General features: G+C 30.2%; 2 protein-coding genes across 2 annotated transcripts; both read right to left on the reverse strand.

Moving 5' to 3' along the window:
* Positions 1–5,002: 5,002 nt before the first annotated feature.
* On the reverse strand, positions 5,003–7,281 carry LOC126837612 (uncharacterized). The gene is made up of 4 exons (XM_050571545.1): positions 7,167–7,281; positions 6,833–6,952; positions 5,676–5,853; positions 5,003–5,320 (listed from the first exon to the last, which is right to left on the reverse strand). Exons 1-4 carry the CDS (start codon positions 7,260–7,262, stop codon positions 5,124–5,126), a joined length of 591 nt encoding a protein of 196 aa, XP_050427502.1. The 5' UTR covers positions 7,263–7,281; the 3' UTR covers positions 5,003–5,123.
* An 8,501-nt stretch (positions 7,282–15,782) lies between these two features.
* LOC126837606 (uncharacterized) lies at positions 15,783–17,788 on the reverse strand. Its single transcript, XM_050571537.1, has 4 exons — positions 17,554–17,788; positions 17,358–17,396; positions 16,292–16,469; positions 15,783–15,955 (listed from the first exon to the last, which is right to left on the reverse strand). The coding sequence occupies exons 1-4, from the start codon at positions 17,701–17,703 to the stop codon at positions 15,783–15,785; spliced, it is 540 nt and encodes a 179-aa protein (XP_050427494.1). The 5' UTR covers positions 17,704–17,788.
* Positions 17,789–26,727: the final 8,939 nt, after the last annotated feature.

Consider the following 26,727-nt stretch of genomic DNA (forward strand, 5'->3'; position numbering starts at 1 on the left):
TTCTTCTTCTTCCAGCTTTAAAGGCCATTAAGGCCCATCGCTGCAAAACAAATCTCCTTCCATCTGTCTCTGTTCAGAGCTGCTTCAATAATATTGTCTATTCCAAGTTGATTTAGTTCTTTTTTATTTTTGTCCATCCACCTCTGTTTCGGTCTTCCAATCGGCCTTCTTCCCTGAGGAATCCAGCTTAATACATCATTTGATATTGACTTAGCCCTTAGAACATGTCCAAGCCAACTCAGTCTCTTGTGGCGTATTTCCGCTATTATGTCTGGTTTTCCGAATAATTCCTGAAGTTCTCTGTTAGACCTAATTTCGTATGTTTGGTCTTCGTTTCTTTTTGGTCCGTAAATCCTCCTAAGGAATTTCCTCTCCATGATAGCTAGTCTATTCTCATCTCCTTGGGTCGTCGGCCATGTCTCACATGCATACATTATCACTGGTCTAGCTAGTACTATGTAAAGTCGTTCTTTTGATTTTTTTGACAGTAGCTTCGACCCCAATAACCCCGAGAGGGCGTAAAAACATTTGTTTCCCGATGTAATGCGTTTTTTTATTTCTTCGTGGTTGTCGTTTGTGCTACTTAAGTTAGTGCCTAAATATTTAAAATCATCTACCTCCTCAAACATATATCCTCCGACCTGTAGTCCAGCTGCATTTCTCATCTGACCTTTGTTCCTACCGATTCGCATGTATTTTGTTTTAGTCTCGTTAATGTTGAGTCCCCGTTTTTTTGCACTTCGTATCAGCAGTTCCGTTGCTTTTTGAATGTCCTGCTCACTTTCGCCTAATATTACAACGTCGTCGGCATATGCTAGTAATGGAAGATTTCGGCCGCAGTTAATTCCTTGATATTCTTCTTGTACTTCCCTTACTGCCATCTCTAGTACGATGTTAAATAGTATTGGTGACAGTGCGTCACCTAGTTTTAATCCTGTTGTTGTTTGGAATTCTTCTGATTTTCCGTGACCAAATTTAACTACACATCTTGATCCTTCCGTACTCACTCTTATCATCGATATTAGTTTTGAGGGGACTCCTAACAGCTTTAAGCATCTCCATATTTCTGCTCTTTGTACGGAGTCATATGCCTGTTTAAAGTCTATAAAAATTAAGTGTAACGGCCTGTTGAACTCATAGTACTTTTCTATTACTTGTTTGAGCGTGAATATATGATCTATTGTAGATCTGCCTGACATGAAACCACTCTGATATTCAGTTATTAAACTGTGTAATTCCTTATCATTTGTTATTCGACGAGGTGGTTTCCCCCTGCCTTCCACGTCGCAGTCCAACCCCTATTTCCTAGGGATTGATGCCCGAGCGCGGGCAACATTGGAATGCATTCTAACCCTCACATTTAGCAGTTATACACATAGTTATTATGTAATGCGATTGGTAACATGAAGTAGTTATTCAACAAGCATCATCGATGATTTTCAACGGTAGAAACATGTTTACCCACACAAAACAGACAACAGTACCTTTCAGGGTGATTTCAGAGATAAAATATAATTTATCACTCAGCACATATCTGTTATCTCCAACTGAAAGTGAAAATGTAACGCGTGGCGTCATATGAAATTGCACTACCCACAAATAATTCTAATTGCCGAGCCCACAACTATTAAACGTGCACAGTTTGACATTTAAATTAATATTTTGCAAACATTTTCCTGTACCTAACTCCTTGAGAAATAGGGTGTATGGAAAAAACAAAAAGTGACTGTCCGTGAGTTTATTGGAATTGTATTTTTTGGATTGTTTCACATTTAAAGCTTATCACTTAATAAAACCCCTAATTTTATAAACAACACAACGTATCATATAATCAGATGAACATTTTTCTCTATATTTTAGCCTCGATGTGAATCCGAGAAGGTATTGTTCGGTAGGATTTTTTAGCTACACAATTTATTGGCATATTGTTTTAAGACAAACCACGGGCATGTGTAAATCATGCTATTTAACCGCCGCACACTGGGGCAAAGGGCCTCCAAAACTGGCAAAAAATAAATTTGAATTTAAACCACGAAAAAATTAGAAATATGTACCTATTATTATATTATTTTTGTTTGTACGATAACACGGTCAAATAGGTCACGCTATTTTAGTAACATGGTTAATTTATTGCTCGCCACCAAAATATGATATTATGGCACTTTTTCCCGCTCCTTTCACTAGGGCAACTATCGACGAGTCACCTCGATAAAAAAAAATGTTTTATATGTTATTAACATTATTCCATTTTGTTTCTATTTTGAGATATTATCTAAATAATACATTTTTAAACTATGAAACCTTCGACGTAACGTATGTAATGATTCATTAGCCAATTTTTTGTTTGAAATAATTTACAATTTATATTTTATAGAAAGATTCTACAAACGTTTGAAAGTTTTTAGTTATGTTCCGAAGTCGATCGTGTGCCGAATGTTTGTTTTTCTATTAAGTATGAGTTACAAGGGTAAAAAAAAACTTTACACATTTTGCTACTTTCTGCTACTTTGTTAGTTATGTGCACATTTTGTCCAAATTAGCATAATACAATCTTGACTAAGGGGTTTCTTAGCTTACGCATACATCTCGCCGTATGTTTCTATTTATATTTACTAAATAATAACCCTAATAAATGGTTTAAATAAAGAATAAAATAATAATTGAAAAATGAAATAAACAAAAATGTTATTAGTTTATAAATAGTTCCGCATTTTATTGTATTATATTTTTTGCCAATTTTGGAGGCCTCCAGCCCCACTGTGCGCCGTAGAGATGCCGATGAGCTACTCTACTAATTTTACGCGAGTGATGTTCGCGATAATTTTATAGTCTTTATTTCGAGCTTCCTGTGCTTCCTCGGAAAGTTGTCCTTAAAAATGTTCATATTACATTAGTTAATTATAATAAAGTTTATAATGGCTTTTACACCAAAGTCTTTGTAAAACCAAAGTAAACTTTAAAATTGAATGGTTGACTAACTTAATGTGTATTGCGGTTCCCATTTTACATTTTCATACCATGCCCTCAAAATTTCAAATAAATAATTTCTCGATTTTAAAGAATGGGGATTTAGTGGACCTCTATTTTTTAATAGCTGATAAAAATCATTATAAGAATAATACCGAGAATCAGTGTTATTCCAATCCAAATTGTCGTCAATTTCAGAATCATTTATTCCAACACTGCCGCTAGAGCTACCTACAAAAAAAATTATTAAAACTACAGATGCAAATGGATGCAAACCAAATTTTGGGATCTGGTACTGAAGAACAAGTACTATATTGTATATATATTGAATAACGATTATTATGGGTTATTTTTTAGTTATACGCTTTGAAATATCAATATTAACATTTTTTTACTACTTGTTTAACTTTGTTTTAATAGTAAAATAATAAATATTTATAATATTAATATGAAACACTTACCTAAGTTTTCGAATTCATTACTTATATGAAACTAATTAAAAAAAAAAAAAAAAAAAGTTTACCTGTGTATAATATACTAAAAAAATGTAATGTACAATCGGTGAACGATTCGACGTTTGTGAGCGCGTTATTATGTTTTACTTATCGCTTGCGCCGCTTGGTAATGTTAATATTATCTGAAATTCTATTTTTTTGTCTTATAGAACTTATATATAATGGGTTAATAACATAAAATACCTATTTTTATGAATTTTAATAATTGACTTTATTCCACCTAAATTAGCTTTTAGACCACTGTGAGATGCCGTTGCGTTGTACGTCGTTACCGTCCATTATTCTTCAGTGATAATATATATATATAATAATAAAGACCAACGGTGTTACAGTGTTCGGGCAAGGAAGCAAATTATTATTATTTTTTTTTTTTTTTTTTTACCGAAAAGCGACTGAAACCCGTCGCCGCCCCCTCTTTATACGCAATTTACTATTACCGTTCGGCGGGTTTATTGGGTCGTACTTGCAATATTTTATTCGTATTTATTTATTATTATTTTTTTTGCTGCCGCGTGCGACGTACACGCGGATCCGTCGGCTTGCCCTTTTAGCCGTCGCTCCGCGCACACGCCCATCGTTTGGCCCGACGCGAAGGGTCCCCGACTGAAGTGAAGGGGACACGGTTTTCTTTGTCTGATCGGATTACGTGTGGGCCGCACGTGATTGACCCTCTCCCACGCCCTGCCCCCGGCCCGTCTCACCGCCTCATCCGCTTTATTGGTCCCCGATCGTACGCGTATGATCGTTCCATCGGTCCGCCTGACAATATTCAACATTAATGCGCCGACACACACACACGGGGCTTCGACCGTGTTGTACTTACGTCGAGGTGACCGGAAAAGGATGTTGTATTTATCGAGGGCCAGCGGTTGGGCAATTTTCGAAAAAAAAAATATCGTACCTGTAGCCGTTTATATATATATATATCTGTTATCTCTGTCTCTTATCACTTAGTTATCTCTTATCTCTAACTGACGGTGACGGTGTGCCGGCGTGATACGAAATTGCACTAGAATTGCACAAATAATTCTAATATTACTGAACCGACAATTATTACACGTGCACCGTTTTGCACCTTCAAATGAGGATTTTGCAAAAATTTGCCCGTTTAAGAAAATAGGGCGTACGGCGTCCTTTTAAGCATAGACAATAAGCGCTAAACTAGAACTGTAATGGATATTGTGTAATTTCATAATCTACATATTTTTATCACTCTCTTATCACTTATCACGTATCAAGTATCTCTTATCATTTATCTCCTATATCTACCTGAAAGTGAAAGTGTCTAGACACATAATATACTAATATTTTTTGATATAATGAGCTGTTATGTTAATCATGATGTACAAGTTCTACTTAATAACGCTATTACGGTTGCAGTTCCGTAAAAATTCGACCGTTTAAAAATTACTACACAAATTATAGTGATTTTTCTTTTTTCCTACAAATAAAAATAATATTACACAATTAGTAAGTAATAAGTGTTTATTCGAAGAAAAAAAACAAAGATTTTGGAATTATTAAAGTCTTTATGACATATTATATTTTGAAAAGTTTTTTTAATGACAATTTAAGATATTTGAAAAAAAAAAAATTATAACATTATTAGACATATTAGTCAATTTTTCAGAATGAAATTTTTCAGAAATCTGAGTCTGAACGATCCGTAGGTTTTAATTTAACAATGAGGTAATCAAAAAATTTTCTATTGAACGCAAAATTTCCAACCTTTTTCACCATTGCGATTTGTTTTTGTTCAGCAATTTCTGCAACGGGCTGTCCTGATTTTTTACAATGTATTATAAAAAGATCACGAAATAATTCTGAAGTTATGCAAACTAAAACAAAAAAAAAAACATTGAATGTAATTATAAATAATATATATTATCATAGAGGCAGGATATGTTGCAGTTGTCAATTACATAATTTATTTTAGCTTCGATTTGCAGCTGAAATAATAATGTTTTTATTTGTCTAAATTTGTGGCCGGACGAAGGGCGGTCATTTTGTTTTTAATTTTACTTTAATCAAGCATACTTTTGGGTCTCACCACATTTAATAGTATATTAAATATTATATGGTAATTTTGAATGAAAATAATTTCCTTAAAACCAAATACTACTTTACAGTTTCGCATCGAAGATAAAAAAAAATATTATTTAACGACATATAACGTGTGTAAACAATATTTACAATATTCGCTACGGTCTTGTATATGGTTCTCTAAGTATGGTCTTATAAAATCCCAATCATTGTCGTTGTCACCCATGTATAAGTAATAATCATAAGGTCCAATTTTTCCGTTTGTAAGGTCATCGTCGTATTCTTTTTCCAACAATTTTCTAATACTCGCGAACGCTTCATCTATTAGCTGAAAATTATTAATCAACACCAAGTTTAATTTTATAGAAAAATCAGATTATAAAATTTAAATACGATTACACCTAAATAAATACCCGATGATTAAGAATCGATAAAAAAAATATTTTATCTATTACAAATAAGATTAAAAAAAAAAAAAAAATTACCAAAATAATTTGTTGTTATAATTATTTAAATTATAGTAGCTGGTATGCCTAGTATTAGCGCTATTAACATTATTTTACTGAATGCTGTTGTAATATTATGTTATAATAATGATATAAATTAGATGATAAGATAGTTAAGAGAAAAGCAATACAACGTGTGTAACATTTTATAGCAAACATATTTTATTTTAAAATAAAAAATAAAAAATATTATTAAATTATTAAAGACTTATTTGTTTTAGATGAAATATATAAAATAAAATTGCTATAAAATAATTAAAATATACTTTAGCAGTTAAAAAATTACATCATTATATGTTTTTATGTTTTAAAACCAAATAAAAAAAATATTTAAAAATTAATCTAGAATTATTTCATTTTTTTATACAGCACAAAACGTATACTTTAAGTTAAAAAAAATTTGCATTTACTATAAATGTTCGGATTTTCGGATACGAATAATTAATATATTAAATCATAGAGTGATAGAACTTATAATACTTAGTAATTTACAAAGTAGTAAAGTGTAAACATTTTTTGGGTTAAACATTTATTATATTTATTGAATTTTACTCGAATTATTAAGTTACGACTCTAGTTCTAATCTAATATATTAAAAACCATTTTTTTAACAAACAATATTAGACAATTATTTTGATTACAAGTGTTTATGACAAGAATTTTATTTGTATGTCTTTTACCTAAAATAATAATAGTTTCCTAGAGAATTTCTACTTGGGAATTTTTTTTCATTTTATTATAAAGGTTTATGAAAAAAATTGAAAAAAACCTAATAGCTTTAAAAAAAAAATTATTAATTACCTCTAAATCCTTCGGTGTGACATTAATTTTCTCTTCAGCTACAGCTGAACTTGATGCTTCAAGTTCAGCTTTCTCTTCAGGTGCATCATCAGATTTCCCACTTATTTGTAAGTTTTCAAGCTAAAATGTTAATAGTTTGTTAGATAAGAATGGCTGTTTAGAAAAACTTTTTACTTTATATTATAAATAATTCAGTAAAATATTATCAAAATCCTTATAGTTTTAAAAGTTTCCTAGATAATTTCTGTATTGGGAAAAATTGTCTTTATATTATAAATGATACTGAAAAATATTGAAAAAAACCTAACAGTTTTTAAAAAATATTATAAATGACCGTTAAATCCTCCGGTGTGACTTCAGTTTTCTCTTCAAGTACAGCTGAACCTAATGCGTCAGGTTCGGTTTTCCCTTCAGGTTGGCCTGTATGCATACAGCCAACCGTTAGAATAAAAAACAGAAACGACAGAGAGAACTTTAAAAACATTGTGGTTAGTCAATAAAGTATTATCTGAAGTTAAACTGCGAGTGAAATCGAATGAATTTTACCGTCTTTGAATGCCTGATTTACATAGAATTGAAACGAATAAAGAATAATGTACGATTACACATCTTTGAATTTTTTTTTTTCCATTATTTGCACAAACTTGCATATTTGCACAATAATGCAAATAAGTACACACAAGTTTATTCGTTGTATAAAATCCATACTAACATACCTACCGAATTTTTAGCGAGGTGTGTAAATGTATTTTTTTTTTACATTTTACAGAAAATTTATTTATTTCACATATATCTAACTTCCATGCCACCAAACATTAAGATTATAAATCTCTGGGTTTTAATATGTATTTAAAATGTCTAGTAGAATATCAGTTATCTATTGGCATGCATTAGTAACTAGGGCTATACTGGCTTCATTGTTAAAACTGGGAAATCTTCGCTTACAAGATCTTCCTGGGTTAAATTAGTAGACACAATGATGGGACGGATGGCTAAGCCGTATCTGCACTTAAATATCCCATTTATATATTTGCTATATCGCCCGAGGAGCTAACAGGCGGCAATACCTTTAATTCCATGAAAAGTCTGATTATGAAATTTAAATACGATTAGACCTGATGATTAACAATCAATAATATATATATATATATAATATATGTATACAGGGTGATTCATTTTGGGTAAGACACTTATTTTCTCGGAAAATATGATCATTTAAAAATACAATAATTTCCAATACGTTTAGATACAAATTGTACTAAATTTTAACTGAAATATACTTTTAACCTCCAGATAAACTTAGATAGACAAGTAAGTACTACACAATCAGGCACTGAATAGATGGAGTGTTCCAGGCGAAAATTCGACAACATACAGTCTCGTGTTTATGTATCTTATTATAGTTATTATAAACCAATAAAATCAACAATGAAAAATGTTAATCGTTTCTCAATAAAGTTCACGCTCGTGATGAGTTCAGTTTTTTTTTCTATGTAGAATTTTGAATTTAAGTATTTTTCTTCGATAAAGGCATAAACAACTACAAGGACAAAGTCGGCTAGAATCAGTTCGGTTTGACTTTTTCTATTTGCAATAATTTCGAGTGTAAAATGCCATCACATTAGGGTCGGGGCATGGAGTTACTCGTTTTTTTTTTTAAACAACTATTATATGAATTAATGGTCAATAGACCCTAAAAAACATATTACTAACCGAGTGTTGTTTACACACTTTACCTTTTCTTGTAACTCAAACGATGATGATGAGACTGAGATAGGTTTTATTTACAATGTTGGCGGCCAGATTTAAATGCACCGGGCTAACCAATGTAAATAAATGTGCCACGCCCGTGTTATCTAGTCACTACTTGTTGAATTTTGTGCGTTATAATCAACCTGTGTTTTTTCTGTTATAAAAATTTGTCTAGACCTTCTGTGTGTTTCTTTCCGTGTGATTTAGTTTACTTTTGTATTTTACTGCCGTAAGGGCATTTTTTTGAGCCGCATTTTAATTGTCATAAATACAGTTTCAATGGTGTATTATTAGTGGAATTGTATTATTGTCATAAGGACATTTTCAATCGTGTATTATTAGTCAACTGCGGTATTGTCATAAAGACATTTTAAATTTTATATTTAATTAGTTATTTGTTTTAGCATTTTATTTAGATTTAGGTAGCAGACCAAGCCAGCGGTTTGCGTTTCTTCGTTGTGTGAGTACCTTTGAATTATTATTTTACTGAATTTGTGTTTTATTTTATATTATTGAGTTCCTATTGTGAGTTATTAGAACGAATTTTTAACCCTCTGTTTTATTTAATGACAGTTAGGTCGATAAGCATAAAGTCAATCGTAGGCACCATTTTTATTATCTAGTCAGCCACGGAGGCTCGATCTAGTCTAATATTAACTGTTTGTTTTATATCTTAGTGAATTATTAATTATTGTTCTAGTAAAAATTTAGTTACCATAACATTTATTTAATATTTAAAACACCGGCTCCCACAGCGTTACCTAATAGTTCTAGTCATTACCGTGTAATATTAATTTGTGCCAAAGGGGCTAATATTGTTATTATTATTTACTAAATTATTTTGTAACAAAGAGGTCTATGTTGTTATCATTTTTTACCCAATATTGTTGTGCCAAAGAGGCAATAGAATATTGTCATACTTAAAATGTTGTTAAGCCAAAGCGCCAAAACATTTTATTGAATAATATTATTATAAGCATTGGATTTTGAGTTTTATTTATTTATTTATTTTTAGTGACCCTTACACACCCACAAAGTACACACATAACACACTAATTCACCACATAGCTCTCTGGTTTTGTACAGGCGATACCTCCCACTTTCAGTAGAGTTATATACACATTACATATTCATAAACGGATCGGTAATAGGCGGTTGGTGACCGGGCAAAGCAACCTATTATTGTTTGCTCCCGGCCCGTTCATACAACGATGGGTTTTTATTTATTTTTTATATAATGAGCTGTTATGTTAATCATGATGTACATGTTCTACTTAATAATGCTATTCCTGTTGCGATTCCGTACAAATTCGACCGTTTTAAAATTACTACACAAATTATAGTGATTTTTATTTTTTTTTACTTATAAAAGTTATATTACACAATTAGTAAGTAATAAGTGATGATTGAAAAAAAAACAGAGATTTTGGAATTATTAAAGTCGTTATGACGTATTGTATTTTGAAACGTTATTTTAATAACAATTAAGAGATTTAAAAAAAATTATAACATCATTAGACATATTAATTAAATTTTTAGAATGAAATTTTTCAGAAATCTGCGCCTGAACGATCCATAGGTTCTGATTGATTAAAGATGTAATCATCCAATTTACTTTCGGACTCAGTACGGTTTTTTCCTTTTCATCCATTGCGACTTTTGTTTGTTCAGCAATTTTTGCAACAGTCACTCCTGATTTTTCACAATGTATTTTAAAAAGTTCACGAAATTTTTTCACTGATATGGAAACTATAACAAAAAAAACATTAAATAAAATTATAAATAATATATGTTATCATAGAGGCATGATATGTTGCAGTTGTCAATTACATAATTTATTTTAGCCCGTTAAGCTCCTCGGGCGATATAGCAAATATATAAATGGGATATTTAAGTGCAGATACGGCTTAGCCATCCGTCCCATCATTGTGTCTACTAATTTAACCCATGAAGATCTTGTAAGCGAAGATTTCCCAGTTTTAACAATGAAGCCAGTATAGCCCTAGTTACTAATGCAAGCCAATAGATAACTGATATTCTACTAGACATTTTAAATACATATTAAAACCCAGAGATTTATAATCTTAATGTTTGGTGGCATGGAAGTTACATATATGTGAAATAAATAAATTTTCTGTAAAATGTAAAAAAAAAATACATTTATACACCTCGCTAAAAAAATCGGTAGGTATGTTAGTATGGATTTTATACAACGAATAAACTTGTGTGTACTTATTTGCATAATTGTGCACATATGCAATTTTGTGCAAATGATGGAAAAAAAAAATTCAAAGATGTGTAATCGTACATTATTCTTTATTCGTTTCAATTCTATGTAAATCAGGCATTCAAAGACGGTAAAATTCATTCGATTTCACTCGCAGTTTAACTTCAGATAATACTTTATAGACTAACCACAATGTTTTTAAAGTTCTCTCTGTCGTTTCTGTTTTTTATCCTAACGGTTAGCTGTATGCATACAGGCCAACCTGAAGGGAAAACCGAACCTGACGCATTAGGTTCAGCTGTACTTGAAGAGAAAACTGAAGTCACACCGGAGGATTAATGGTAATTTATAATATTTTTTTAAAACTGGTGGGTTTTTTTCAATAATTTCAGAATCATTAATAATATAATGAAAAAAATTTCCTAAGAAGGAATTCTCTAGGAATTTTTTATTATTTTAGCTTAAAGACTTACAAATAAAATTCTGTCATAAATACTTGTAATCAAAATTAATTGTCTAATATGGTTTGTTAAAAAATGGTTCTAATATATTAGATTAAAACTAGAGTCGTAACTTAATCATTCGAGTAAAATGATATTTATTAAAACATTAAAACTTGATTTATTTTATAGCAATTTTATTTTATCTATTTCATCTATAATAAATAAGTCTTTAATAATTTAATAATTTTTTTATTTTATATTTTAAAATATAATCTGTTTTCTATAAAATGGTACACACGTTATATTATTTATAATAATTTCTGTATTCCTGTGACCTCTCCGTCCACTCGTTGCTTTGATTCCATTATGCCTATACTCTACTGTACTAGTCCTCTCGAATAAAATCACTTTTAAATTAACGTTTTGATGCTTATTTGTAAATGCAGCACCTCGATTTAATACTTTCTAACTTTGCTGGTGGTTTATACTGTGTTTGGTTCGGACAGTACTGGCTTGAAAAAACAAACTACCGATTTGCATCGAAGGGTTTTTTCGAAAGTGATTTTATTTAAAGGATTTAAAAATTCCTGTAAACCTGTGATCTCTCCGTCCCTACTATGCTCCGTCCTCACTATGCCCCGACCCCACTGTACTGGTTTTTTAAATTTTATATTTTAAAATATAATATGTTTGCTATAAAATGGTACACGCGTTGTATTGCTTTTCTGTTTACATTCTTATCATCTTATTTATATTATATTTATAACATAATATTACAATAGCATTCAGTAAAATAACGTTAATAACGCTAATACTTGGAATACCAGCTACTATAATTTAATTATTTTCTAAATTAATTTTAAAAAAACCACTATTTTTTTGGTTAATTTTTTTTAAAATCTTATTTGTAAAAGAATACTAAAATTCAAATCTTTACAAAGTCATGACAAGCAAATAAATAGATGAAAATGAAAAACTCAAAGAACAACATTTTCGATTACATTTTTGTCTACACAATTATGGCATTTAAAATATATGATGCCATTTGAAAAAGTGATGTCTTGCTCTTTTTTCTTTTTTGGTATAAGGGTTGGAAATACAAATTTTCGCAGTATTCAAAAATGTAGTACAATGTGTACATAAGAGTATAGGAAATTATTGTATTTTTTTAATGTTCATATTTTCCGAGAAAACTAGTGTCTCACCAAAAATGAATCACCTTGTATATATATATTTTTTTTTTATTGATTTTTAATCATCAGTTCTAATCGTATTTAAATTTTATAATCAGATTTTTTATGGAATTAAACTTTGTGTTGATTAACAATTTTCAGCTAATAGATGAGGCGTTCGTGAGTATAAGAAAATACGTGGAAAATGAATACGTCGACCACTTTACAGATGATAATATTGGACTTTTTGAATATTACTTTTACATGGGCGACAACGTTGAAGAGTGGGTTTTTATAAGATCATACTTCGAGAGCTATGTGCAAGGAAATATGCCAGTTTATTGTAAACATTTTTTACACAAGTTATTTGTCGTTTAATAGTATTTTTTTTTATCTTCGATGCGAAACTGTAAAGTAGTATTTGGTTTTTAAGAAAATTATTTTCATTCAAATATACCATATAATATTATTTAATAAACAAATAAATTTAATGAGACTAAAAAAAAAAAGTAAAATGATCGCCCCTTGCGTCCGGACACAAATTTAGACAAATAAAAACACGATTTTACTAAAACAATATAATTTCAGCTGCACATCGAAGCTAAAATAAATGATGTAATTGACAACTGCAACATATCATGCCTCTATGATAACATATATTATTTATAATTTTATTTAATGTTTTTTTTGTTTTAGTTTCCATATCATTGAAAAAATTTCGTGATCTTTTTAAAATACATTGTGAAAAATTAGGAGTGCCTGTTGCAAAAATTGCTGAACAAAGAAAAGCCGCAATGGATGAAAAGGAAAAAAACCGTACTGAGCCCGAAAGTAAATTGGATGATTACATCTTTAATCAATCAGAACCTATGGATCGTTCAGGCGCAGATTTCTGAAAAATTTCATTCTAAAAATTTAATTAATAAGTCTAATAATGTTATAATTTTTTTTAAAACCACTTAATTGTTATTAAAATAACGTTTCAAAATACAATACGTCATAACGACTTTAACAATTCCAAAATCTCTGTTTCTTTTCAAATAAACACTTATTACTTACTAATTGTGTAATACTACTTTAATTTGTAAGAAAAAAAAAAAATCACTACAACACAAATTTTAATATTTTACATGATTATCGTTACTTTTGGTGGTTAGCGTAAAAAAAATAATCGAAATATCAATTGCGCAAAAGATTGTTCTGTATTTTCGGCAAAATATTCTTTATTTAAAAAGAAAATCAAGCGTATGAGTTGCGTTTAAGTTAAAGAAGTCCACCTTTTTTAGACCCTTTGACCCTTTATTAGACCTTTGTTTAGACTAGAAAAAATACTGAACGTTTTCGGCCGTTATTTGGCTACATTCGTTTACTTTGACTACTTTTTGCTCATCGAAAATGAAAACAAAATAACGTATCGTTGTAAAACGTACACCTGACAATAATATACAAGCACCTTCAAATTTGCTACTAAAACCTGTAATTCTTGTAGTTTTGGTAATTGGAGACACTTCGGTTTGTGTAAAAAAATGTTTTCAAAAAAAAAAAAAAAATAAGCGTATTATCATTAATGTATCACCCAGTATATATAAAGGAGTTTCACTTCATCCGTGCGTATTGGTTTTTTTTATTAAATATATCGTTTACCGAATTCTCGCCTAAGCGTTTACTCGAAAACATAATTCTTTTACTTTAGAAAAACACTTGTGTTGTCGATGTGCGTTTAAATTTTGCACCGTTTGCATAAATGAAATACACTACTCGTTTGTGTTAAACATATTATACGAAGCCGAAAGACTGTGCCTATTTTTCGGATACCTATGTTAAACTTACATTTTAATAGCGGGGAACGACAAATACTCACGGTCTTTAGAATTTCAAGGGCAACATGACTTGTTGACGATTTTTTTGAAGTTACGATAAAACCAACTATGGGAATCATTTTTAAAAAATTTTACCATACAATGATATTTCAAGGTCATTGTGATTTTTCCGCCCTTGGGTAAGGATTTAGGGAGGAGTGATTGTGGAATCTCTTATAGCAACCTGTATATTAAATTAGTTATGTTTGTTAAGCTATTTTTTCAAGAAATCTTACGTGAAAGGTACTGTATTGGGCCGAAAATTACAATAATTAACCCATATGGTAAGCAACACCGGACACTTGATAATTGATATTTAACATTCTAACTTCTAGACTATTTAAATTTAAAAAAATTGTACGATAAATTATAACGGCATTACTATAAAACGTAGTGCGCTGGCTCGACACGGCTGGCGGGTACCCTCCTTGGAACCGCTGCGCTGTGTACTGACATACAACATACTAAGTTTGAGCAAATTTTGTTTCTCTAGGGTAAACCATAACAGACATTTGGTCGACTGACCTCCAGACATTTTTATCTGTTTTCAACTCATAAAGTTAAGAGGGATGACACCAAAGACCATTTTCCATTGTACACTTTTTCCCAATGGCCAGCTTCTTATCAAGTCTCTTTAACTTTTAAAAAAAACTTTACTTAAATTTAATTTTAATCCAGTACCCTCCTCCTTGACTGTAGTCTCCAAGCCTAAGATATTTTTAGTTAGCAGAGCGAAGCGACGGCGCTGAGCCAACGTAGCGAGCGAGTGCCAAAACACTCAGTCACCTGCCGTTCTCATTAGTTATCAATACGAATTCCGCTCATTGATAAGAAAATGAACTTTGAACACTGGACATGAGCTTGAGATGAGCGAAGCTCAAGTATTAACAATATAAAATATTAATCTTTTTTTTTTTAATTTTATTTATGTAGATTTTTTTAATTTTAACAATTGTTATAAGAATTAATGGTAAATAGACGCAAAAAAAAATAATACTAACCGAGTGTCGTTTTCACACTTTACCTATTTTACCACGTTTTTATTTACACACTTTCTTGTTTGCCGTTCCGGGTGAAATCTTGCAACTTAAACGACGATGATGAGCTTGAGATAGGTTTTAATTACAACGATGTGTTTTTATTTATTTTTTGATATAATGAGCTGTTATATTAATCATGATGTACATGTTCTACTTAATATTGCTATTACTGTTGCAGTTCCTTACAAATTCGACCATTTTAAAATTACTACACAGATTATAGTAATTTTTCTTTTTTCATACAAATAAAAATAATATTACACAATCAGTAAGTAATAAGTGTTTATTTGAAAAGAAACAGAGAATTTGGAATTATTAAAGTCGTTATGACATATAATATTTTGAAATGTTCTTTAATAACAATTTAAGAGGTTTAAAAAAAAAAATTATAAAATTATTAGACATATTAATTTATTTTTCAGAATGAAATTTTTCAGAAATCTCCACCTTAACGAACCTAAGAATAAACTTTTGTACGGAGGAAAGTAGCGAATTCTCTTTTGAACGCAGGATTTCTTTCATGTTTAACAATTGCGACTTTTCTTTGTTCAGCAATTTTTGCAACAGGCACTCCTGATTTTTCACAATGTATTTTAAAAAGATCACGAAATGTCAGAAAATCTATCCAATCTATAACAAAAAAAACATTGAATTTAATTATAAATAATATATATTGTCATAGAGGCATGATATGTTGCAGTTGTCAATTACATAATTTATTTTAGCTTCGATGTGCAGATGAAATTATATTGTTTTTGTAATAGTGTGATTTTACTTGTCTTAATTTGTGTCCGGACGAAAGAGGTCATTTTGTTTTTAATTTTACTTTAATTGAGCATACTTTTGGGTCTCACCGCATTTAATAGTATATTGAATATTATATGGTATTTTTTTTACATACAGTTTTGCATCGAAGATAAAAAAAAAATTATTAAACGACTAATAACGTGTGTAAACAATTTTTACAATATTCGCTACGGCCTTGTTTATGGTTCTCTAAGTATGAATATATAAAATCCCACTCTATATAGTTTTCACCCATGTAGTAGTAATAATCATAATGTCCAATATTTCCACTTGTAAAATTATCGTTGAATTCTTTTTTCACTTCAATTCTAATGCTCTCGAACGCTTCTTTTATTAGCTGAAAATTGTTAATCAACACCAAGTTTAATTTCATAGAAAAATCTGATTATAAAATTTAAATACGATTAGACCTAAATAAATACCTGATGATTAAGAATCAATAAAAAAATATATATATATATACAGGGTGATTCATTTTGGGTAAGACACTAATTTTCTCGGATATTATAAAAATTTAATAAACAAATATTTAATTTTTTATACTTTTAGATACACATTGTACTACATTTTTCAGTACTGTGAAAATTTCCAAGCTATATACCAGATAATGAAAAAAAATAGGACATTTTCATATAGCAACATATGTTTTAAATTCCATAATTATAAAGATAAAATGTTTAATAAAATGTTATTCTTTGAGTTTTTAATTTTCATCCATTTATTTGCTTGTCATGACTTTGTAAATATTTGAATTTTAGTATTTTTTTACAAATAAGATTAAAAAAAATTGTTGTTTTTTTTTAATTAACTTAGAAAATATTTAAATTATAGTAGCTGGTATTCCAAGTATTAGCGTTATTAACATTATTTTACTGAAATCTTTTAAAATATTATATTATAATAATGATATAAATAAGATTATAACAAAGTAAACAGAATTTTACAATTTAGAACATGAATTTTACTTGAATAATTAAGTTACGACTCTAGTTTTAATCTAATATTTTAAAACCATTTTTTAAAAAATAATATTAAATAATTCGTTGATTACAAGTATTTATGACTAGAATTTTATATTTTGTAAGTGTTTAAGCTAAAATAATAATATTTTCCTTGATAAGAATGGATATGTAGGAAAATGTTTACCTTTATGTTATAAATAATTCAAGCATGAAGCAAATTATTGATAATAGCCTAAGAGTTTTTAAAAAATAATATTAATTACCTCATCATCAGATTCCCCATTTATTTGTAAATTTTCAAGCTAAAATGATAGTAGTTTTTCAAATAAAAATGGCTATTTAGGAAATCTTTTTACTTTATATTATACATCGTTCAACAAAATATTTTTTTCATTGAATTGAGAATTTTCTATTTATAAATGATTCTGAAAAATATTGTGAAAAAATAGTATACATTACCGCTAAATCCTCCGGTGTGACATTAATTTTCTCTTCAGGTACAGCTGAACCCGATGCTTCAGGTTCATTTTTCCCTTCAGGTTGGCCTGTATGCATACAGCTAACCGCTAGGATAAAAAACAGAAACGAAAGAGAGAACTTTAAGAACATTGTGGTTAGTCTATAAAGTATTATCTGAAGTTAAACTACGAGACCAATCGAATGAATTTTACCGTCTTGGAATGCCTGCTTTACATAGAATTGAAACGAATAAAGAATAATGTACGATTACATATCTTTGAATTTTTTTTTTCCATTATTTGCACAAACTTGCATATTTGCACAATTATGCAAATAAGTACACACAAGTTTATTTGTTGTATAAAATCCATACTAACATACCTACCGAATTTTTAGCGAGGTGTGTAAATGTATTTTTTTTTTACATTTTACAGAAAATTTATTTATTTTACATATATCTAACTTCCATGCCACCAAACATTAAGATTATAAATCTCTGGGTTTTAATATGTATTTAAAATATCTAGTAGAATATCAGTTATCTATTGGCATGCATTAGTAACTAGGGCTAAACTGTTTCATTGTTAAAACTGGAAATCTTCGCTTACAGGATCTTCCTGGGTTAAATTAGTAGACCGGAAGACGGGACGGATAGCTAAGCCGTATCTGCACTTAAATATCCCATTTATATATTTGCTATATCGCCCGAGGAGCTTAACAGGCGGTCATACCTCAAAAAGGTAACCTAACTCTCAAGTGTGCAACAAAAAGGAAACAGGTTTGTTAAATAAGTATATCTATATTATATGATATGTATTACACCTCTACTTGGATCCTAAAGCATTCTCTGGAGTTAGTCCAGGTAATGACGGAGTTGAACGGACACGCGAGTACAGATAAGAAAGCTAAGAAAGCTTTCTTAGCAGATACGTTTCTTTTCCAATAAATATATACTAGAATAACACTACACATATTGATATTCATGAGTACGTCAGATACATTGTCATAGTTCAACACCATAACCGGTATATGAGCATCCCCTCCTAATCAACGTGCACCTATGGTAAAGGTTGGTCAGCTAGACCAAATCAGGTCGAATCTTTTCCTAATCTTTTCCTAACTTAATGGTATAACTTATACCGTTATTAGGCATATTAATTTATTTTTCAGAATAACATTTTTCGGAAATCTCCGCCTGAACGATCCATACGTTTTGATTGAACATAGAGGTAGTTATGCAATTTGCTTTTGAACTCATGATTTCCTTCCTTTTCATCCATGGCGGCCTTTCTTTGTTCAGCAGTTACTGCAACAAAGAACTCCTTTGGCACTCCTGATGTTTCACAATGTATTTTAAAAAGATCACGAAATTTTTTCAATGTTATGCAAACTTGTTGTGAATAAATTTTGTTTCACAAAGGTAAACCATAACAGACCATTTAGCCGACTAACCTCTAGACATTTTGTCTGTTTCAACTCATAAAGTTAAGCGGAATGACACCACTTTTGCCAAAGACCATTTTCCATTGTACACGTCTCTTATCAAGTCTCTTTAACTTTTCAAAAAAACTTTACTTACACTCAATTTTAAACCTGTAACCTCCTCCTAGACTATAGCCAGTATTATCAAGTCAATCAATCAGTCAATCAGTAAAATAACATCACCAGTGTTGCCATATACAACATAATCTATCAACTTTTGTTTATACAATAATTCCACAATATTATGTTTGTTTTTGCCACGATAGTAATATGGTTTTGCGGTATGAATGTATAATTATTTAGAATACAATGCTGAAAGTCAATTAAAGAGACACGTGCGACACAATAGTATGTAAAAGCTTTAATGATATAATTTTAAGGACCTGTCGCAGTATTCGTTTACCTACAAAAATAGTGTTGATATTTGACCGTTATGTGCATTTATGACGATAATTTATTTTACATGTGTACATTTAAATATTATGATCCAACCTTGATGTGTTTATGATTGGAATTATTGGTTATTTTTAATCCAATAAGAAACAATACCAAACATGTACACTGAAAATTGTGTGAATATGCCATTTCAGAGTTAATTAAATTTGCCAAATTCTAATAAAAATAATCGTTCTACTCGTTAAAAATGTTTACAAATACAAAAATAAAAAAAAATAGAAATATATATATTTTTCTATATTTATTATACCGTTGATGAAAACTTGTAATCTTAAATTAGGTATTTTTCGATAAAAACAAATAGCCACCGTGTATTTTACACGTTACATCATCAGATAATTGTTATAACTTGTTTATATTGCAAAGTTAATTATACATTTTTTGGGTTTATAATAGTTGTAGCCCCACCACAATCATACGAATTCCTTGGTGTTTAACTATTAGTCCAATAATAGCATTTAGTATTTACGCTTGAAAAATCTATAAGAGATATTCGTTTATGAATTCCAAAGACATATTTTGTGTTGTCATGAACAGCAATGTTTTTCGGTGTGCTATCAGCAATTACAGGTACACAAAATAACTACTGTTTTTATAAAAAAAAGAAAAGACGCAATAATGGTTAAGGAAAATGAAGAAATAAAATCGTGGGAAGAGATAGAAAATATAAAATAAACAATTGTAAAAATTGTTGTATAAAAATAAAGGTATAAACATAATATAATTTTCAATATAGCAATGTCTGATAATGATATAATCTTTTTGACATTTTCATGTCTTAGCTCTGGCACATAACCAAAAAAAGCGTTCCTTACAAAAGCGTTAGTTACAAGAGCGTATCTGATAAGAGATTAGAGGTGAGGGATGTGGTTGGGGTTGGGGATGGGAATTATCTTGGAGATAGGGGATGGGAGATAGGGTAAGAGATTGGGGTAGAGAATAGGGGGTATGGGGAGAGGTAAGAGATAGGGGTGAAGATAAGAGTAATAGATAGAGTTAAGAGATAGGTGTAAGAGATATGGGGTAGGGGCAAAGAGATAGGGGACGAAATTAATTTGGTACTTCAACGAGACATGAAAATGCTCTTTCGTGGTAGCAGACTTGCTGAAAAATTTTTAAACAATGTTTCAAAATACAATAAGTGTTTACGACTTTGATGACTCCAAAAACGCTGTTTCTTTTCAAATAAACATTAATTACTTACATTGTGTGTAATATTGTTTTTTATTTATAATACAAAATACAAATTACTATAATTTTCTTAGTAATTTAAAACGGGACAAATTTGGGCAACTTTTCAATAGTTGTACCCTTATTATGTACAAAATGTACTTAAAGGAAAATAGTTATCTAAATGAACGTTATCAGCTCCTATTTTCTCAGTACTCAATTACTATTGTATACTGTAACTTCACGGTTAATATAACTAATAACGATACAGTTTTTTTTTAAAATCTTTGACCAGCTAAAAGTATGGTTCCTTCAGCTGTAGATATACCTCAACATTCAAGGAAAATAGTCGACTTTCTACTAAATCATGATAAAATTAAGCAGTTCATTTGACTTTAGTACGGGCTGAGTACGGTTAGTTGTTACACTTTTGATATTTTTAATTTTTCCTAAATTATTTTCTGAATGAATGTTAGCACGTTTTAACTTTATAGCTACCTTTATAGGTAAAAATGTATGTATTCAAATTTTTAATAACAAAGAAAATGTTTTAGTTACCAAGTCAAAATGGTACACCTTGCCCGATGTAGGATAAATTGTTACATACCATGTGCAAATTATTATAATATGAATTGGTATTTATTTTTTTTATACATTTGGTATTATAAAAATAAAAAGTATTTTTTATAGATAATCAATGTAAAAAAACAGTCTATTTAGAAAATTACTTTATTACTCTTTTCAGTAGTGCAACCAGAAATGTCCCTTGAATGGGGGGGGGGGTCCAAAGTCCGGTGTTTAGGTATAAGGTCCATGTGTAATATAAGAAAATTACAATATGTGATACCGATTTGTTATCTGCCGCAAAGCAGGCCAAAACAAAATTATTATATTGCCAAAATGAATAAATTACTGTTAGCTATATGCTTATAAGCTATATTTTATAGCGGGTGACTTTATACAACTTTTATGGCCCAAAAACTAATAATTGTTATTTTTTGTACTTAATATGCGAAAGTAGTGTAGATTTGGCGTAGAAAAAAAATATCTGTTTTTGAAGTTTGTTGGTTTAAGACATTCAATTGTTATAGTTCTGGAATAATTTTGATTGCTTCCTAATATGCTCTGAGCTATAAAAAAAATTAATATTTATTATATACAACATTTTGCAAGCAAAGCATATTTGTTTGGAAAAAAAGTGGGATTAATTGATCTTTTTCCATAAAAGTAGCTGAACATTTTTCTTATTTGTTTTTTTTCCTAACCGAGGTTTAGGAATTAAAATTAGACATAAAGTAGATGTAACCAAGGTATACTGTATATTTGAAATCTATTACAATTAAAAATGGTTTTATATATTGTATTCGAACAGTAAAATAATTTGCAGGGACAAAACATACTGTGTAAAATTTAAAACAACATTCCGCATAACGTTATAAAAACTAATTGTACGGACCTATATGGAACAAAAAAAAAAAAATGTTTTTCTGTAAAATATTTTCGCATATGAAACATTTGCACAAATAAGAACAGTTACAACGAAAACAATAGTCGAAAATACAAAAAAAAAATTCGTTTCGACAGCAAATGAATAGATTTTCAATTGAAAACGCTCGATAAAATATCCGTTTGTATTTTATATTGCCAATTGAGCACAATTTAAAAAACGACCGGCTAGGTTAGGTAAGAGGTTGATGCAATGGTTGGAATTATTATTACACTTGCTGGAATTCGGTTAGGATAGGTTAGGTACAAATAGATATTTTAAAGTGAAAATAATATATTGACAATGTTGATTGAACGTGTATTGGGAACAGCATGCTTACTTATTAGATGTTGAAGAAAATGCTCTCAAGTCAGAATTGATGGTAGCCAAAAACTGTTGTAAAAATTCAAAGTTTGATTCCAGTGAATAGGTTTTGACCCATCTTATGGGGGTTGAAGTGGCCTGTTTGTTGGACATTTTAGGCCTAAAAGCCGGACATAATTACACCAACTCAGGATGGTTAGATTTAAATTCTGAAAAAATATTTGAATTGATCGGCCACTATTCTAGGTTAATGTAGAAATCGACTAATAATATTTCGTTTATTTTGTGTTTAAATCCTATTTTATTCGCTCGAATTTGTCTTTGGGATGTAAACGAAACAGTTATTCAACAATCGACTTCCATAATACAACATGCATTCATGCATTCAATACCTTTTGATTTTTTGATTGAAACGACTGGATTTTTTGGATGTTAGATGGAGCGACACAGCCCCAGATTTGGATACCGTAATACCACAGTGGAAAGAGAAGAGTTTTGTAGATGAGTGTTTTGAGTTTAAAATTAAGTTTGGAACGTAAGAGAGGGCGAAGTAGATGAAGTCTGGTGTTTAATTATTTTCTTTTTTCAGTCATATGATCTTTGCAAGTTAGGCGTTTGTCAAAAATGAGGCCTAAGTATTTTACTTGGTTAGTTTGGGGGAGTAGAGTGTTGTAGAGTTTGACTGGTGGACAGTCGTCTGGCCGAAGAGAAAAGGTGATGTGATTTGATTTGCTTGTATTAACTTTTGTTTTCCATTTAGTGAGCCATTTTTCAAGAAGATTGAGGCGGTGTTGGAGTTTAAAATTTGTAATTAAGGGATCAATGTCAGATGCTAGTACACTTGTATCGTCGGCAAAAGTATTTAAAATAGTGAAGGTAGATGTAGGTATATCAGCTGTGTAAATTAAGTTTTAAAGGGGGGATAAGTTACTGCCTCGGGGAACTGTGGCGTTACCTTATCAAAAGCTCGGGCAATGTCTAAAAAGATACCTGAACAGTATTTTTTTTTTAAGAGATGGCATCGGTGAGGCGGTGGAGAGGGTGGATTGTAGAGTGATTTGCTCGGAAACCGAATTGAGAGTGGGGGATGATATTGTTTATTGCAGAAATATTTTGAAGGCGTTTATAATAGAAGTTTTTCGAATAATTTTCCTAAGGTGTAGGAGAAGGCTTTTAGGGAGAAGGCTGATCGGACGGTAAGAAGATGTTAAATTTTTTGGTTTACCTGGTTTCGGCACTACTATGATTGTCGATAGTTTCCAAAGTGAGGGAAAAGGGAGAAAGTCTGAGCATGGCATTGAAGATATGGACTATATTAAGAATAGATTTGTTGGTTAGTTGTTTTTAAATATTATTTGTTATAAGGTCGTACCTGAGGCTTTACCGTTCTTTAATTTGCCAATTGTGTATTTGACTTCATTTGGAGAAAAATGTTTGGGGGGAAGTGTCATGGGTTATAGGGGGGCTTATGTTATTGGGTTTGAATACTTCATAGAAGTATTCTGCAAATGAGTTAGATTTGTCGATGTCGGATATTGCTAGCTGGTTAATGTTTAGTTTTATAGGAGGGATTAATTCTTTATGTTTTTATATACTTTTTGTTTTACGCCAAAGAGAGCAATTAGATGTTTGAAGTTTGGAGATATTATTTTCTTAACGTTCCGTGTTTATTTTGTAAAATTCTTTTTTAAATTTATTTGAAATAATGTTGGGTGCATTTTTGTCGTCGGGATGACGAGTTGATTGCCATCTCGCTCTGGCTCTCCTTTTTATTGCTAACATTTCTTTTAGAACTGTTGGGATGTTGTTAGATTTAATTGGATATTTAGAGGGGGATAAAGAATCAGTTACTGTGCTTAGTGTATTGGAAGTTAATTGTATTACAGCTTTGTCAATGTCATGCGTGTTTTTTAATGGAATATTAAGTCTAGTTTTGCTGTCTAGGACAAATTTGAATTTTTTCCAGAAGATTGGGCCTTTGATGAGGCTTGGTTTATTGTTGAGAGGGGAGATTGAATTTAAAGAAAGTAATACAGCTGTATGGTCAGAACAAACTTAACTTTAAGGTGTTTTCGTTAATTGGAATTATTAGGAGGAAAATATGCAGCTACAAGGTAGTGTTTGTATTATTAACTATTAATTAGATATTTGAGCTCTGAATTGATAGTACTAGTTTTTTGAACCTTTCCAAAAAATATATTCATATTTATCAGACAATAACTGGATGTTTATCACTGTAATTATTTTCTGCGAGTTTCTGGAAAACGAGAGGATTGTATTTAAAATTTTGAAAATTTAAAAAAAAACCATAATTAGTATGACTTTGTCCTAAATTTGTTTTTTTGCGGTTTGAAAATTATACAAACCAAATACTGTTACTTCTAAAATGCCCATAGTGAAAAGTACTTAAATAGCAACAATTGTGATAAAAATTAATTAGGATTAGAGGAAAGTAAACCGGAAGAATTTTAAACAATGGCGTTATTCCAGTCACTAAAGCTCATTCACAGTGCACACTAATCACAAAAACAATTCCCAGTTGATAAAATCACTTTGGGAAAGAATGCATAAAATTGTTAATGTGATATTACGGCCGATAGTACATTTTGTATACAAAAAATATAAATAGGTATTGATAAAAGCACTGTAAAGACAATGCACTTAAAATTAACCTATAACTATTGCATATAGTTATTGGTAGGAATCATGTCGCACCCTTGTAGCAAGACTGCCACAACTCAAGTTCTGAGGAAATACAACTTAAAGATTGAACCTGCTCTCAAATGGTTAATTTTAACTTTGAGAGCTTTAATTTTGATACTTTTCAAACCAATCTGCCAAATTTGTTTGTTGTGCCAGTTTTAAATTTTAAATATTTTATAATCCGTAATGAGAAATGTGGCAATTTTGTTTTTCTTTTTAGATTATTAATATATTGCTACTAGACAAAACGTGGCAGTTTGTCCAGATTTCACCAGTGTCATCCGGTTAAGAATTATTATCAAGTTTAAAGTTAAAACACCTAAAATCAACGGTCAATCAAAATTAGACGGTCTTGATTTATTACGCTTAAGTATAAAAAACTGTAGCAGTATTATATTTTTTTAACCGAAAAAACCAAGAAATGTATTACATAAACGTTGGTTGGGTTAAACGTCAATTCATGTCTGGCCGGACACGAGGGCATTTGTTCCCTTAACCCTTTTTTTTCGTCTACCTATTATTATGATAAAGACAATTTTGATCTGATGTACCATTACATAAAAAGAAAGGAAATGTAGATAATAAATTTTACAATTTGCACGCCAAAAACTAAAAGAACTTTTTAGACCTTAAGGAAAAATGTTATGCCTTTCCGGGCGTTTTTTGCTAAATTCGTTTGTTATGACTACATTTTGCACATCGATAAAGAAAACAAAATGATAAATCGTTCTAAAGGAAACACTCAATATTAACACACGTGTACCTTCGAGTATATTACAAAAACATGTTATTCTACAATTTTCAATAAATCAAAATACACTAGAAAATTGATTGATTCATTAAGGACAGGACACAGTTTTCTCTTAGAATAATAGTATTTTTATTTCTTTATAATAATTGGAGACACTTAAGTTGGTGTTTTTTTACAATATTATCAAACTATTACTAAACATTTACCTTTTCTATTTTTTTGTCACAGCTCAGTATTTTTACAGAAGCGTGGGGCCAGCAGAAAAAAAATATTTCACTCCCGTCCTAAATTTTAATGTTTAATAACTCCCAAAGTAGTTAACCAAAATTGGTTATCGACCGGTATACTATTCAGAAAATAATTCTCAATTTAAATAGTAAATTAAATATGTACACAAATTACTATTTAAGTTTTTTAAAAGTTGATAGGCTTAAGGAAAATAATAAAAAAGAAAGTTTAATGTTTATTATTTTTAAAATATTGTAAAATATGATAACCAAAAATGTTTTTTTAAAAAGAAATACTACAAAAATGCAATTATTCTAAAGCGTACTCATTCCATCTTTAAACCATGACGAAAACATTGGGTTAGGTTAGGTTAGGTTACCTACCAATGCGCCAAATGATAAAATTATTATTACTTTATGTTCACTGGAATCCAAAAATCATACATTACAACAATTTTTTGAAGTGGAAGAGGTTCCCAAAACGGAGAAAAACACTGTTCCCATATTTATAGTTATTGCGGTACGAATTTCGTCGGGACTCAGTGGAGACCATACTCAGAGAATCCGACTTCGTT

Source organism: Adelges cooleyi, unplaced genomic scaffold, assembly GCF_023614345.1.
Source record: "Adelges cooleyi isolate 19-005CV unplaced genomic scaffold, UGA_ACOO_1.1 ACOO_flye_CR_arks_rails_tigmint_CR_PRNA_26, whole genome shotgun sequence".
In the NCBI taxonomy this organism is placed as follows: Eukaryota; Metazoa; Arthropoda; class Insecta; order Hemiptera; family Adelgidae; genus Adelges; species Adelges cooleyi.